Here is a 16,368-nt window from a genome sequence, read left to right on the forward strand (position 1 = left end):
CTAAGAACAGAAGCTCAGTGCTTCAGAAAAGACCAGGCAGAGAGCCTGTAAAAGAGTTACTCAAGATAAAATAGTGTTTCAAGTTCAGATGCATCTCCTGAAGTATGAGAAAATGCAATTTCATATGCAAGTCAGGGCATGAAGGAATCTCTAGAGTTGGAAAAAAGATTTTAGTTATTTTTGGTGATGAGCCAGCTTAAAGGAAGTACACATTAAGCCAATGCACAATTTTTAGTGCTTCCCTTGGAGATAGCTCATTTATACACCCTCTAACACTTAGGAAATATCTATCTGGAAATAGCTCCTTCCTGAGGCAGGTAATTTAGCAAATAACTAACTTTTTAATTTACAAGGGTTGAGAAAAAAAGTGTCAACTCATTGAAGATAGGCTTTTCTAGTGAAAAACCTCCTGATCTGGGTTTTCAGAGGTGGGAATCAGTCTTATCAGTGACTTCTGCACGGACAAGGAAGCTGATACCATGTAAACTAGAAAGGCTGGATATTTGAGCAGTAAGGAAGCAGAAAAGGCTTCATGGGGGTTTTCCTAGCAGACCTTGTCAGAAGGTCTTTGAGGAAAGGGCCCTTGGGAGGAAGCATGAAGAAATGAGAAGGATTCCTGAAACAGTATGGAAGAACACAACTGATCAGAAAACATCTCTTTGAGACTGCACACATTAGTTTAGGATTGTGTACACAGATGTTACCCAGATTAACTGGATACAGCTGCATTGCCAAACAGAATGGATCTGTGCTGTGTGCTACATGAACAGCTGATGTAAGGAGTCATGATAGCTCCTTGTTAACTCACTCGCTAGCTTTTCATGTTCAAAACTACTCAACTAAGCCTCCTGTAGGATGAAGACCAAAAAGATTATGGAGTGGTTCAGCAGTAGTAGGTGGTCACAAGGAGCATATGGATGCAATTAACTACACAGGGATGTTTTTGTTGTCTTTGAGCACACGTTCACCTGGTTGAACCCCTCGAGCATCCACAGGCCCTCACAACCTGTTTTCCCATCTAACACTTGTAATTTCATGATACAGTGGGCTGCAACCACCTTCACATTACTTTAGAAATTTTGAATGATAAAAACAATAGTAATAAAGAAAGTGGATGAGAGCAGACTGAGGGCTGTAAGGTATGTGGCATGCATACAAACAGGGTGCTGTGTGTTTCCACACCCAGGCAGTGAGGAAACAAACCCACTTGTAGCACAGGGCATTAGGGCCAAAAGTTGTAATTTCTGCCTGGGAGGGGAGCTTGCAGTAGGGTTCTAGATGCACTTGCCAAGCACGAGTTTGAACAGAACCTACATCTCATGCTGCCCTGCTGTCTTCATGTGCTCGGTTGGCTTTGGGCTTCAGTATAGTACTTCTTTTCTTAACTAAATTTTTAAAGTTCAAACAGCAGTGCAAGTGACTGATTTTCCTGCAACTATAATTCTGACCTGATTCACAAACTTAGAACAAACCAAAGCACATTCAGTTACATATGTTTTCAAAGTAGCTGCCAAACTGAAATGTATTGTTTTATGGTTGTTAACTAGGCTTGCCAACATCAACTTCTATGAAGTATTCTCTGGTCATAACATTCCTTCCACTGTGAATAATTTTGAAGATATTGGCCCTGCATTCAACTTCTCAGTTAAGGTTAGTAAATGTTTCTGTTTCTGTTTTGAGAAGCTGCCTTACCTCCGCCTGCAGCTGGGTCCCAAAACGCAGTTGAAAAAAAATGCTTCTGATTTCACTATCTGATTTTGATGCTTTTGAATCAGTCAAATAGGGGAAGAAAATTGCAAATAGCAGGAGGGATAAATCCTTACAATCTTCATGAGGTCAAAAATGAAATTTGAACTTAAGTAGAATGGTGGAGGGATTGGTATTGCACTGTTTACATATTTGGAAGAGAGTTAATATTAACTTCAGGCCAGCTTACACTATTTGTTCACAGAGCTAATTTGTCTTCTGCTCACTTGATAAAGGAAAACAAGTCTTTGCAGGCTTGGACTTTGAAATTGGAAGTTTGGCAAGGGTTAAGTGCTCAAACAAGATGCAGGAACTAGCCAGATCACAGCATTTATTACACAGCTCAAAAAAAAAAAAAAAAAAAAAAAAAAGATACAAATATGCAACATGGAAGAAACTTTAATTATATTCCCTTTATATTCTTGTAACTGCTTTTGTAAAAGCCTGTTGGTTGTTGTAGAATATTTGCTTTTCAAAAAATATTTCATGCAGATAACAAGAGCTTTGCTAAGGAAACAGGTAGGGGCCTGAAGCTATAGAGTATGTTTTCCACTAGGGCATAATTTCATTGTTTACCCCAGTAAATGTGACAATACAAAAACATTGATGCAAAATGAATCCAGTTCTTCCATAATCGTCTGTGATTTCTGATTTTCTTATTATACCAAATACTTTATGTGTATAAAAGTATTGCTAAATTAATTGTGAGCTATTTATTTTGCAGGTAGCAACAGGAGGAATTCCTGTGAAGATGGCAACTGTGAAAATCCTTCTTCCAGAGCTGACCAGCAAAGACAACCCATTGATGTACCTAACTGCAGTTGACACAGATCAGGTGAAGAACTGCACTATATAAGCTGATATGTTTGGGGGTTTTAACCAGCACCATTTACATCAGTTATTTCCTTCACAGTGTATCTGAGATTCAGATAATCCCTGCCATTTCTGTATGCCCCATGCCCCTTCCTACAAAGGGATGGGGGAGGACCACAACATCAACTGTACACCAGTCTATTCCTTAGCAGATGCCAATTATCTGTACAGTCCACAGCTGACTTTTCATATGACCCTGGAATCAGGTGGTTCTCCAAGATCCTGGGAAGACAATAGTGTAAAAATGGAATTTTTAGATCAGGACAAAACTTTCAATTTAGTCTAGGGGGGGGAAATTTATAAGAGTAGTTTAATTCTGATTAAAATACATAGTCTGTTAGATTTCAAAATCATCCAGTATTACATAATTCACAACCTATAATTTCACAGCCACCATGTCATCAGAAGTATATATTGTTATGACAACTATACATTTTGGAGTATGATGTCAACCATTTTATTTCCTGCCATCCCTTTCCTAGGCCAGAGGTGTTACTTGTCAAGCTCAGATAAATCCACTGCAAATAGGAAAAAGACCTTACTCTGCATCCTTCAAGAAAGAGAATTTCAGAGCTTTGAAAGAAATGGTGAGTACACGTCAGGTCTGCAGTACCGCAGGACAGGGGTGCAGAGCTGATAATTACTGCTGTACCTGTGGGGATAGCTGTGGTGGCCATGGCATTTTTCACTCACAGTGCAGGAGTGCCTCCTGTGGATATTCTCACACATACTGCATCTGTCTTAGAGAGAAGCAGCACTACATGTTCTTCACTGTGTGCAAGCACTCAATTTGCAGGCACAGAATAGTAAAATTTTAAACTGGATATTAAAGGACCTATTGTTACAGTGTGCTTTTTAACACATGCTGTTGTCTCTCCTTGCTGTTTTCCCTGGAAGAACTGTAAAAATGCAAAGTGCAGTACCATCACATGCAAACTGGAAGACCTTGTGCTGAAAGGAGAGTATTTTGTGAATATCTCCACCCGGATCTGGAATGGTACTTTTGCTGCTGTGAGTATCACCTGCTTCTTCATGAAGGAACCAATATCCAAGTATTTCCTAGTTCCTGGTATTTTTTAAAGTTCATTAAAGAGAACTTTCCAATCTAGAAAGATACTCTTTTATGTTATTGTGCTTTTCCAGATTGAAAAGTTGAATAAAAAAGTGAGGCAGCATAACAGAACTGCAAATTTCAGTCCAGGACAAACTCTAAGAAAATACAGTGATAATACAGACCTTCATAGCTATAAAAACATTTTTTGCATCTGTTAAATTCATTTAAGGTGAACTAGAGTTTCCACAAAATTTGATGTAGGACAGCAGAGCAGAGTATAGTCATAGCCTGGAAAATAATGTTGCTTTTAGCTTTTGAATGTCATAGGCTACATAGCGATCATTTTAAGTCACATCAAAATACGAAAAACCTATTGGTGCTGCCAGTTATATTTGTTAGAGAAGGTGTGGATTTTTATTTTAAATTGACTTTTTGTTTTTATCAGAGTTGGTGTCAAGGAAACATTCCTTGCTTAAAGAGCTAGAGGATGCTTAAAAATATGCATCAATAAAACCTTGACTTTCCCATTTTAAATCATAATGTGTCCTCCAGAATATAAATCATCCTGAATCACCAGACTTCTGAAATGAGACTATGTTGGCTCCTCAGCTAGGCAACCAACCAAACTGTCCTAGGCTTGCACAGAGCATCAGGAACATGACGCAGTCTCATTAGTCTGTCTGGCGAGTCTGATGGCAGGTATTGACATTGAACAGCGGAATTGCTGTCAGCTTCATCTTTCAGCACTTAAAGGAAAAGGTCAGGTTGATAATGTAATATACTTATGCAAGTGTGTGAAGAAAAGCATCTGCCTGTCTTTAAAGATGGTGTTTTTCAAGTCAGCTGGGTCAAGAACATTTGTTAGTGCTGATAGATATGCAGAAGGTGGAGGCCTGAGTAAAAGGTTGCTACCCTCACAAGACAGTGCATGGAAACAATTTGTTTTCTACTGGGAGATGGGAAGGGAAGACTGAATGTTCTAGTTTTCCTCTCATCTTCCATTTTGTTTTCTATTTTGTTTTCTGTTTGATTGTCAGTGCAAATACCCTTACAAGCACTCAATGATGCACATCATAGCCTTGTTATTTAGTGGTTATCAATCATTGCCTAAAGAGAAGGCAGCAGATTTGCTGATACCTGCTAATCAAAGCAAAGAAAGATGTGTTTAGGAATCAGCAAGGTGCTTTGAATCACGCATAGGCAGGTTTCTACATATCTAGGAATGCAGGACAGACTACTTGTGCAGGTAGCGGTAACCTGCACAGTCAGTTCAATGCCTTGGTAGCTCAAGTTCCCTCTGTCAAGTCCACCATGCCTGGTCCTGCCAGTGGCTGTAGGCTTTTTAGAACCAACTGCAGATATATGGCTGCAGAGGCAAAAAGACAAAGCACTCACTGCTTCTAGAATGGCTGGCTAGTGCTCCCATAACCTGAATCTGTTCTCAGCGGTCCTGTGGGAATCAGGAATCGCCAAGCCTAAGGCATGGGTTTAAGAGCAACACTGAAATGGCAGAATAAGCACAGCCATGCTCCTCTGCCTCTGGATACATTTGCAGAGGAAGTGATATCTGGCATAAGGTCTCGTTTCAATTGGGAATTGGCCTAGATTTTTGTTGTCTTTGTTTAAGCTGAGGGCATGATGTCAGAGTTTGACTAGTGGAGAGGAACAAGCCATGGTAGGAAAAAATAAATGAGGAAAAACAGAGAAGCATTGGATAGAGGTGAGGGGGAAAAGAAGGGAAAGAACATCCAATTTCCATTTCTTTCAAAGGCCAGAGAGATTTCTCCCTTTCTCACCATTGTATTTTTCCCTATGTCTTCTCAGCTAGCAGAAGCCACAGATTTGAAATTACTATAAAAATGGGTATATAATCCAATTCTTCTATTTTGTTTGAACTATTTGTTAAAGAGGAGAAGTTAATAAAAATAGCAAAATTAAGTCTGTATTACTGATACGTAATTACTTCCATATGCACTTTATCTTGGGACAAATAAAAAGAAATAGCATTTTAATTTTCTTAATACTGTGAATTTCTTCTGGTTCTGAAGACTTCATTTCAAAACAAGATAATTACTTTAGGATGTCTATATTCTAATGAGTTGTCCTGTAACAGAGCTTTACAGTTGTTTTTTTCTTAATCTTCTCTTTCAGTCAACTTTCCAGACATTGCAACTCTCCGCAGAGGCAGAAATCAATACACATAACACTGATTTATTTATAATTGGAGAGAATACCCTAACTGTAAGTGAAGTATAAGTAGACTTTTTCAATCTCTCTTTTCTTGAATTAAACTGATAACATGTAATTTTCAGTGTCATTTAGCAGTACATAGCAAATTACAAGCTCTGATGGCATCTGAGTATGTTGAACTAATGTATCCTTTCGGTTATATACAAACTCCCTTAAGTTACTAAAATGTTTTAATTTCAGCTGACTGCTATATAAACAAGACAGTTAAAACCTGCAGATTTTAAATAGATAGTAGAACTATCAGCAAAACTCAGCTGAAAAGTTCTGAAACTCATTCAGTTTTCTGTGCATGAAAAGATCAAAATTTGGACTTCTTTCTCCAACAGAATTAATTGCTGTAGATATATGAGCTCTGGGAAACATTCTAGCAAATCTGGTTTATAGTCTTCTGTTAAGTGTATTTAGTTTGATCTTTGTAGACAGATGTTTTGCACAGCTCTCCAGCAAGTATGCTTAATCTCATTTGTGAAAGACTGAGGAGCATTTTTGCATATGGAATGGCTGCATATGGACAATATGGACACAGCTAATCTTACGAAAAGTCACCAAACTACCACTTTGCTAGTTTACAATCCTTTTCCCAGGGATAAGTGCTTAAGAATACATTTTCACTGGGCTGTTGTAATAATAACAATATTGTTCTCCTTGTTCTCCTGACTTATCTAGAAAGTGACACTCTTCCATTTGCAAGACTAAGTTTAGGTTTATTTTTACAGGAGTTACCAGCCTCTTTCACCCATAAAAAATAACCAAGTCCTTTGAAGATCAAAGTACAAATTAGTAAGGGAGTCTGTGAGAGTATGTAGTATAGTCCATTCACAGGCAGTGGAAATTTCAGTTAAATGTGTACCAAGACAGTTACTGACCAGCTGATCTGAATGTGGAAATAAGACTGTATTCCAGTACTATTTTTTCAGTATTTTCTCATGGAGAAATTTTATTTATATTTTTATTTTATTATTATAAGGAACCTCTAAACAGACCCTTTTCTATCCTAGGAAACCTACAAACCCTGAAGAAGGAAAGGAAATAGATGCATAGGCCTGGAACTAATGCTATTTTTTTTTGTAGAAAAATTACACACCTGTATTTGAAGTCTGCTGAGTGTCTCTGTTTTGTGACATGATACTGCTTCTGCTAGGATATGATACTCATTAACATACAATACAAATATTCCACTTATGGTACAGATTTTTTAGATAGCTCACTGTGTATTTTTCCTTGGTTGGACCATGATACTACCAAATTGACCATGATACTACCAAATTTACATTTCCAGTATTGCTCTTGGTGATTCCAGGAGCACCAGAATTCAACTATTCAAATTACTCTTACTTAAGTTAGTTGACAAATAATAGGTAGTTCCTCAGCCAGCCATTAAAACACCAGTTGGACTTGATGATCTGAGAGGTCTTTTCCAACCTAAAGGATTCTATGATCTGCAACTGGGACTTCTACAGCTCTGAGGCAGTGGCTGAGCAGACCCTGAAAGTAATCCACAGGGTTCCTAAGAAACACAATGTGTTTTAGTGAAGGTTACAGTCTCATTCTTACTTGACAGCCTCTTGCCCTGTGAAGACTCTTGGCGAATATGCCGGCTGACAAATGGCAGAGTACCATACACTCTCCCTAGGGCAGTTTCCTTTGCCACTCCAGAGATGGAGCAAGTACCCAGCACTGCACGCAGTGCTTGGGAGCACAATGTGGTACCCACTTTTTGCCCTTTCACACTTACTTGGAATGGGACAGTGCAGTATCAATCTGAGTTTATTTCCTACTTACATTGCTATTTTAGACAAGCAACTGAGGTCGTGGGATTAATCCATCTTAGTAACTACATTAGATATCCACACAAGAGTTAGTACTCCTATAAACCCTAATCAATAGAAAGAATAGGTATTTTTGAGATGCCATTCATCTCAAAGGTGCTGCTAAAAATCAGAAGATGAATTGTGCCCTAAAAAAAGGCCATCCTTCTCCATTGGAGGCCAAGGGCTAACTTGTAGGTAGACACAGTGTTAGATGAGGTGAATTCCAGCCACTGTGTCTTACTGACCGCAGTTGGACTTTAAGGAAGACATTTGTTCTTAGGCATAGATTTACCATTCCAGTAGTGCCACTTCCCTGTTAATCTAATACAGAAAGCATTACTAGGCAGGCTGCACATAGAAATTACACTGTGGTTTTTTGTGTTTTGTTTTTTTTTTAATTTGGATGAGCTGGATTGCCATGTAGTCAAATAAATTAATGTGATTCTAGGTGGGGAAGCTGCTTGATATTTGTGCGTAAAAGCTTTCAGTTTTTTTCCAACTTGGGAAAGACTGCCAGCTGGAGGACATAACATTAACCTGCTACAATCATCATTACAGCTATTCTGTTAGAAAATACCTAAAGCCAGCCTGCCTCAGTGAAATGAATACATATAGCCACACCTAACACAACATTAGAGCCTTCCAGCAGAAATGACTTAAATCACCGAGATGTCAGTTCAGTGCAAGTTTCCCAGAAAGTTTAGGATTAAATTACAACAGACAAATGCACTGAGCAAGCAACCCGAAGAAAGTAAACCAACATGACTTCTTTTATCATGTTTCAGGAAAGAAAAAAAAAAAATCTTCATGCTAAATGCATGTCATTCCAAGCTTAAATCCAAAGATTTGACAGTTCATAAATATTAGAGCAATATCTCCCTGAGCAACTGTGTTAGATGTAACTATACAGTTGGTTATACTCAATGTAACTAGATACAGTATCACCTGAAAATGAATTTACAGACACTATGCTGTTCTGTGAGCTCTCTGGTATTGGTCAGGAAGCACAGGTGTGCTAGAAGCACTCCTGTTTGACCCATACATCTTACTGCAAATTCATAAAATTAACTCAGGAGAACACAGATTAATACGAGAAGACTAGCAAGCTGTTTTGTGGTTTCCAGGAAGGCAGGAACAGCAGACAAAGGAGACTGAGGTGGTACTGCCAGGCAGGAGGGAAGAAATTTGAGCAGCCACAGTGACTGCATGGTGGTGTCTGGCCTCTGATTAGTATTGCCTCCTACGGTTGCCCACCACAAATAATGGACTCTGTAAACACTCAGCTGGAAGTAGCTCTTCTCTAGCTGATGCAGCAGAACTGTCTGTTCTGAGCAGATGGGGCAAGGCTATTCCCAGCCTGCACTGAAGAATCTGTGTTTTACCTAGTGGTAGGGTGTCCATGTATTGTGGGGACAACTGTGAAAGAACTCTTTCCTGGAAAGGCAGAAAGCTGAAAGGAAGAGATTGCTTCTCTGCCTGTTGTGTATAGCCAAGACTGATGAGGGTCCCTAATGGTTAAATGGCACTGCCCTGTGCTACTGTGGTGAAAGCAGGTGTTTATGAACACCAGTGAAAGATTTGCAGTTCCCTGGCATGTTCCAGTCATTGATCCTGGAATGCATGCAGCACAGCTATTCTTGATAAGTATTTGGTTTACAAATCCTACTTAACGTGCAGTTAACATTAACCCTTAATGCATAATCTCTCTGCTTTTAGATCCCAGTTACAATAATGAAGCCAGATGAGAAAGCTGAGATACCCATTGGTGTTGTGATTGGCAGTATATTGGCTGGGCTCCTCTTGCTGTTAATACTGGTTGCTGTTTTATGGAAAGTAAGTAGGTGTTTATATCCTTAAAAAGAAAAGCAGAAAGGGATAAATACATTTGGGCTATTTTCTTTGGAATCTCGATTCTGCTGAACAAAACTGCACACACAGTTTGGTAGTAAGAATAACATTGCATTGGCATTGCACACTTGATGGGAGCATTTAGAAGTGCTTTTAAAATCAAAATTCTGAAGTGAGTCACCATAGAAATTAGCAACATGAAATGATAAATGGGCTGCCAATGGCACAAAATGAGGGCAGCAGCATTTTTGTCTTTTAACACTGCCTGTCTACCTCCACAATTCACCAACTGGACTCTGAACTCTCATGTTTTGAGTGGGCAAGGATGGGAAACATGAGCAAGGAGAGGACATATGCTGGACAGACAAAAAAAGAGAAGGGTGAGAGCAAAAAGTGATTTACAAAGGGTATCTAGATAAGGGGGAGGGAAAAGTTTTTGTGTGTGCCAGAGCATTGGCTCTTGAAGTCCTGGCACACCAAGGAAGCTTAGAGATCCCTGTACCTTGGCAGGGAGACAACTGGCTACTCAGCACTGCTGTTTTGGCATTTGTGGTACCAGGCAGAAGTTTAAGGTCCAGCTCCTTTCACTTTACAGTTAGGAATCATTTACAAATCAAACACTGAATGTGCGCACATGCATGCATCATGCACTTCTACCATAGTACTGTTTAGATTAACTAGGAAATATAACTGTTGATGACTGATTGTGACCGTGTTATTTTAATACTTCTCACAGGTTGGCTTCTTCAAGAGACAGTATGAAAAAATGACACAGGATATAGAAGATATTGATGAAATTACAGAACTCACAAAGGACAAAGACTGAAGATGAAGAGTTACCTGTGTAAAGAGAGGAGATCTGAGCCACCAACAGAAGTTGTGATACAATCAGTTCTTCAGCTAGAGTGCCTTAAAGCTTAATAACATTTAAACATTTTTAATTAAAGTGTCTTTTTTATAGATGAAAATATTTTACAGATTCTACTCTATTATGAGAGTAACTGCAGGACAGTTTGTTTGTTTTTTCAAAAAATGATTTATAGTGCCTTTTCTTGTATATTTTTGCTTTTCAAACAAACTTAGCCTTTAGAACTGGCAGGTCCGGAGTTTACAGTAACATGTTGTGCCAGCAACACTTCTGATCCACTGCAGAGTGAAACACAGCAATTTATTTCAGATTATTGTGGAACAGCATCAGTTCGTAATTCAGTTGACAAATACCATATGTGTAAAGGACACTTTCTATTAAGTTGATGATGAATGTGTGGTGAATACCACTTCCAGACTGGGAGAAGAAAACTCATTTTTTCATTGACTAGCTCCATCCTTATTGTTTTAGAGAAATGATTTGCACCAGCAAACCTTTGTCTTTATTATTCTATGAAGTGGGAACTGTGTATGAAGACGTCTGTGTGTGCTATAGAACAAATGGACAGGCATACTGTTCCAAAATACCACCAAATTCCTTGCACTATGGTCACAAAATACTGAAGTACACTGTGGGTTTTTTTTGGAAAATATTGCCAAATGATACATATAACTGCATTCTGCATACTGTCTCTGAGAAGAAAATATGAATTTCATAACCACTTACACCGTGTTCTCTGCCATATTATGACTTTTTTCAAATATCAACTAGAGGAGCACTACCAATCCTGTTACACTGGGCTTTACACGCGCAGTCACTCTGACATCAGTTTGGCTTTTGACATAAGTAGGGAAGAGACTCAAGATCTTGCCTTTATTTCTGTACTAGAAGATTTTGCAAGACCAAGAGCATGAAGTGAATTAAAGGGGATAATGACTGAGGAACTATGCACTTGTTAGGACAGAAGACAGAGAAGACCTAAGCTCTATAAACTGTGTACTGCACTTTTTTTTTTTTTTTTTAGCATCTCAGTGCCCTCCAAGAGACCAAAGTTCGGTATGACCTTCTTACCTGTCATGTTTTATTTGGTCCCACGTCTTCGTGTCTTGAAGAAGCTAACTTATACTTTGTACAGTAAAGTACTGTAGTGCTCTGAATGAACTCTGAGCGCACATGGTTGACTTCGTGTAAGTTACACACATCAAATTTATCACATGCTGGCCGTTTTTAATGAAAGCTTGGTCTCACAGAATCCTATGCTGTAAGACTGGTTAACAATCAGGGGATTTGGCCTTTTGTCTGCCTTTCACTCTGGCAATTATACATATGTTCAGTGGTGAGACAAGATGCGTGTGTTGTCTTTTTATGGATGCTGCCATGCAAGTAAGATTGTTTCTGACTCAAGGTGATTTACTTGAAGAGTAAAACATTTAACTATGTCTAACTGACTCAGAACCCGAAGTCATGTTTTCATTCCCCCAAACCTAGTTTGTCAGTATGACTAGGCACCTTTCAAATTATTTTCTGAGGGACTTTTCAAAAATTAGATGTGATCATATTTGAAAGTTTCATTCAGTCTTTTTTAATCACTCATGGGCCAACCAGTCTCTGACAAATAACAGCTTCATTTGCAGTGACAGCTGCATTGTGCTCAGTATAATTTTGTGTTTTGGGTTTATTTTGTATCTATGAAAGGTTACACATTTTGAGGTGTGTTTTTTGTTGTTGTTTGGTTTTGTTTTTTGACATTCTGAAAAATAATCTGGATTCTGATCTTAACTGTCAAATAAGATTTTTGACATCAACTGATTTTATGAACAAAACAATTGTTTAACAAGTTAAAAAATAGCCATTATTTTATAGATCTAAAGAATAAGGTCCTGACCTATAGTTATGAACGCTGCAGGCAAATGCCCTAAAAATTCAGATAAAAATTTGTCTGCCTCAATTTTTGCATAAACTTGTGAGAAAGAAAACAATATCCCACACCTATATGTATGAGAAACTCCTGCCTAACTAGGGTCATTGCAGTCCAGGCCAGAGGGTGAATTTCACAATGGAGCAGACTGTAACATCTTTCATTTCTGTTTCTGCTTGCACCACAAATGATTTAGGCAGTCACTAGACTTCCTTCTTCCACCTTAGGTGGCAAGTACAGGTGAGTAGCAGACACCCAACTTCTTGGGTATTTAACAGTTTATCAGCTGGGCAGCAATGATTCAATTCACTAGTCTACTCTGGGTTTTATTTTGCCCCAGACAACAGGATTCCCCCTCAGTCCTGGAAGTAAGACTTCTCCCAAAATAAAGGGAAGGCAATGCATAAGGTTTTGTATCTTAACCACTTCAAGTTACTAGTTTCATTTTTCGTTTAAGATTAATACTTACATGGCTAGTTCACAGTTTTTGTAATGGGTGAGTTTACTGCACTTTTAAGTTGGCACAGCCACAAATAATGCTGGAAATATTATGTATATTTTGTACTGTTTTGTTTTGTTTTGTTTTGTTTTGTTTGTTTGTTTTGTTTGTTAGTTCTACTTTTTTAAAACAGCATGTTACAGGTGAAATAATATTCTGAAATGCTGGGCTTCAGCAAACGCTTCTGTTTGTGCTTGCAGGAAGACAAGTCAGGAATACCTTCAACAATTTCAAGTTATATCTGATTCTGGTCCTGAATCTAGTTGCTGACTTCTTGAAGTACTAGATTCAAGTCTAAACTCAAAGTTACATTTAGATTTGTGAACAAGAGAGTTTATAAGCAAACTGACTTCTGAAAGCTAGCATGTAAGCTCTATGGGAGCAGGGACTGTATCTCTGTGGTGCCTACCTGAGGGCCTAACAGCATTACTACAATAAAAACAAGAATACTGCTGAACACAGACTCATTTATTTTTAAACAGCACCCCGAAGAAAACAAATGCTACTGAAAAAGCACTGTATAAAATGGGGCCAAATATGTCATTGTTCCAGTAGCACATAGCAAAAACCCTAAGGGGATGACACTGCTACAAAGAAGCTGCATTTAAAATCTTTCAGGTTATAGTCATGAGTATTACACTACCAGTAATGTAAATAGTACTACTTGTCAGCTCACATTAGTGCAAAATAACTGCATTTGGATAGCTCTGATTGCAGCTACAGCGGCGATAAACCTTACCACGGCCAGACCTCCCTATACACATCCAGTTATCTTCACTGCAATCTAAAATTACATTGTTTTCTGCCAGTCTCATCTCTTGCATTTATATGCTTTATGGCTACATGCTAAAAATTCCACAGTATCAAATCAATGGCTAGCTAATGTGACATCCATCTACAAGGGCCAGAAGGAGAACCTGGGAAACAACAGGCCTGTCAGTCTGACCTTGGGGCCAGGGAAGCTCATGGAGCAGATTATCTTGAGTGCCATCATGCAGCACATAGAGGAAAATGAGGTGATCAGGCCCAGTCAGTATGGGTTTACCAAAGATAGGTCCTGCCTGACTGACCTGATCTCCTTCTACGACAAGGTGACACACTTAGTGGACATGGGAAAGGCTGTGGATGTCGTCTACCTAGACTTCAGCAAGGCTTTTGACACTACTTCCCACAGCATTCTCCTCAAGAAGCTGGCTGCTCAAGGCTTGGATGTGTGTATGCTCCACTGGATTAAAAACTGGCTAGGTGACCGGGCCAAAGAGTTGTCCTGAATGGAGTTAAATCCAGATGATGGCTGGTCACCAGTGGTGCCCCCCAAGGCTCAGTACTGGGGACAGTTCTCTTTGACATCTTTATCAATGATAAAGGGGAGTGAGCGCACCCTCTGTAAGATTGCACATGATGCCAAGTTAGGTGCCAGTGTTGAGCTGCTTGAGAGTAGGAAGTCTCTACAGAGGGATCTGGATAGGCCAGACCAAGGGCTGAGGCAAACTGTATGAGGTTCAACAAAGCCAAGTGCTGGGTCCTGCACTTGGGGCACAACAACCCCAAGCAGTGCTACAGGCTGGGAGATGAGCGGCTGGAAAGCTGCCCAACAGAAAGGGACCTAGGGGTATTGGTCAGCAGCCAGCTGAATATGAGCCAGCAGTGTGCTCAGGTGGTCAAGGCCAACAGCATCAGGGCTTGGAACAGAAATAGCTTGGCGAGCAGGACTAGGGAAGTTATTGTCCCCCTAGGCTCTGGGGAGGCTGCACCTTGACAAGGACATTGCTGGAGTGTGTCCAGTGAAGCACAAAGAAGCTGGTGAAGCATCTAGAGAACAAGTCTCATGAGGAACAGTTGAGGGAGCTGCGGTTGTTTAGCCAGGAGAAAAGAAGGCTCAGGAGAGATGTTACTGTACTTCACAGTTACCTTACAGGAGGTTGTAGCAAGGTGGGGATAGGGTTCTTCTCACAGGCACAAAGAGATATGATGACACAAAATGGCCTTAAGTTGCACCAGGGGAGGTTAAGGTTTGGTATTAGGAAACATTTCTTTACTGAAAGGGATGTGCAACGTTGGAACAGGCTGTCCAGAGAAGCGGTTGAGTCACCATCCCTGAAGTCTTCTAGAAACGTGTAGATGTAGAACCTAGAAGCATAGTTTAATGGTAGACCTGTCAGCACTAGGTTAAAAGTTGGACAAGATGATCTTAAAGGTCTTTCCCAACCTGAATGATTCTATGGTCAAATGTCCCAAATCTTAAGGCACAAAATTCCATCTTTCACAAAGTCTTAGTGTTTTGCAGATCTGAAAACCAGATTCCTTATATACTGATGTGTGTCTATTACTTCCTATATGCAAAACTGGGGCACAACAAAAGCTTGTGTATTAAAGGTACAAAAATGCATCTTGAAACCTATAGTTAAATACCTCAACTTTTTATTACCTTTAAAGTTAATGAAGGTAATTACCTTTAAGGGTAATAAAGCATACATAATTTACATAGCCTCAGAAAAGCTGAATCCTATCTTTTAAGTCAACCTTTCTGGTCTCATTTACAATTAATTTTTCACAGGCAGTCTTTGGTGTGCCTACAGTTTTAGTAATGTATTTACCTGTTTCCCTCAAAGCAGTGGAAATTGAACTTTTAAAACAGAACTGCTAACAAAATATATCAGGATACTAACTTTTGTAACACTTTTTAAGATCAAACCGTGTGGATGGTTGGTTTACTTATTTATTATCATTTATTTTAAGAAAAACATTCACAAGGTTCTTCCAAGAAACAATAATTTATTGTCATTCATTTATTCTTAACTCACTCTCCAAATACCTGCACAGGACAACATTTAATGGAAGAGCCCAAAGTTGAGTTTTCAAAGCTTGGTGCAGAATAATAGTAGTTTTAGTAGTTTTCCTCTTTCCTGTGGTTTTGATGGAATAAAGGATTGTGTGATATATAGTCTATAAAACTACAACTTCCTTGAACAGCTACAGAAGTGAGCTGAAAGAAAAGACAGGATTTTAGTTTAAAGTTTAATAACTTAAAAGCCTCACTACTGTGCAACAGCTGCAGTTTCATGGTTTACAGCAGAAGTGAGTACCTGTATTTTGCAGTAGATGGAGCCCAGTGCAGCAGGGCTGTGCTTCCCAATGGCTGCCAACCCTCACAGCTGTCCCTCTGCTGCCATCTCCTGGGTAGGTGTTTCTTCCATCAGTTATGTTTTCATATTACATTTTCATAATATTTATCAGTCTAAGTTTCTCTTGAGAACAGGACAAAACAAAATTTCGTTTTGAGGCAGGAAACTTTAAAATTATGCAATGCTGATATACAGACATCCTGCCAGACCAAGGAAACACAGTATTTGTATGCTGCCAGCCAAGAACAAGACATTGTTTCAGGACAAATTAGCACTCTTAAGATGCATGCTTTGCACCCAGTGCACACCTTGTCTTGCAGATCACTACACAAGTTACAGATTTACTCTCTGGTCTACATTGTCTGCTCCTAGGAAC

General features: G+C 39.2%; 1 protein-coding gene across 1 annotated transcript in view; it reads left to right on the forward strand.

Moving 5' to 3' along the window:
* Positions 1 to 13,248, forward strand: part of ITGA2 (integrin subunit alpha 2) — a 69,871-nt gene extending 56,623 nt beyond the window's left edge. The window contains exons 24-30 of the mRNA XM_084304962.1: positions 1,548 to 1,650; positions 2,471 to 2,581; positions 3,102 to 3,206; positions 3,517 to 3,630; positions 5,825 to 5,914; positions 9,451 to 9,567; positions 10,319 to 13,248. Of these exons, the coding sequence (XP_084161088.1) occupies positions 1,548 to 1,650; positions 2,471 to 2,581; positions 3,102 to 3,206; positions 3,517 to 3,630; positions 5,825 to 5,914; positions 9,451 to 9,567; positions 10,319 to 10,408 (730 nt within the window). The 3' untranslated portion in view covers positions 10,409 to 13,248. The remainder of the gene's footprint in view (positions 1 to 1,547; positions 1,651 to 2,470; positions 2,582 to 3,101; positions 3,207 to 3,516; positions 3,631 to 5,824; positions 5,915 to 9,450; positions 9,568 to 10,318) is intronic.
* The last annotated feature ends 3,120 nt before the right edge of the window (positions 13,249 to 16,368 follow it).

This window comes from Netta rufina (genome assembly GCF_964035555.1).
Source record: "Netta rufina genome assembly, chromosome: Z".
NCBI lineage: Eukaryota > Metazoa > Chordata > Aves > Anseriformes > Anatidae > Netta > Netta rufina.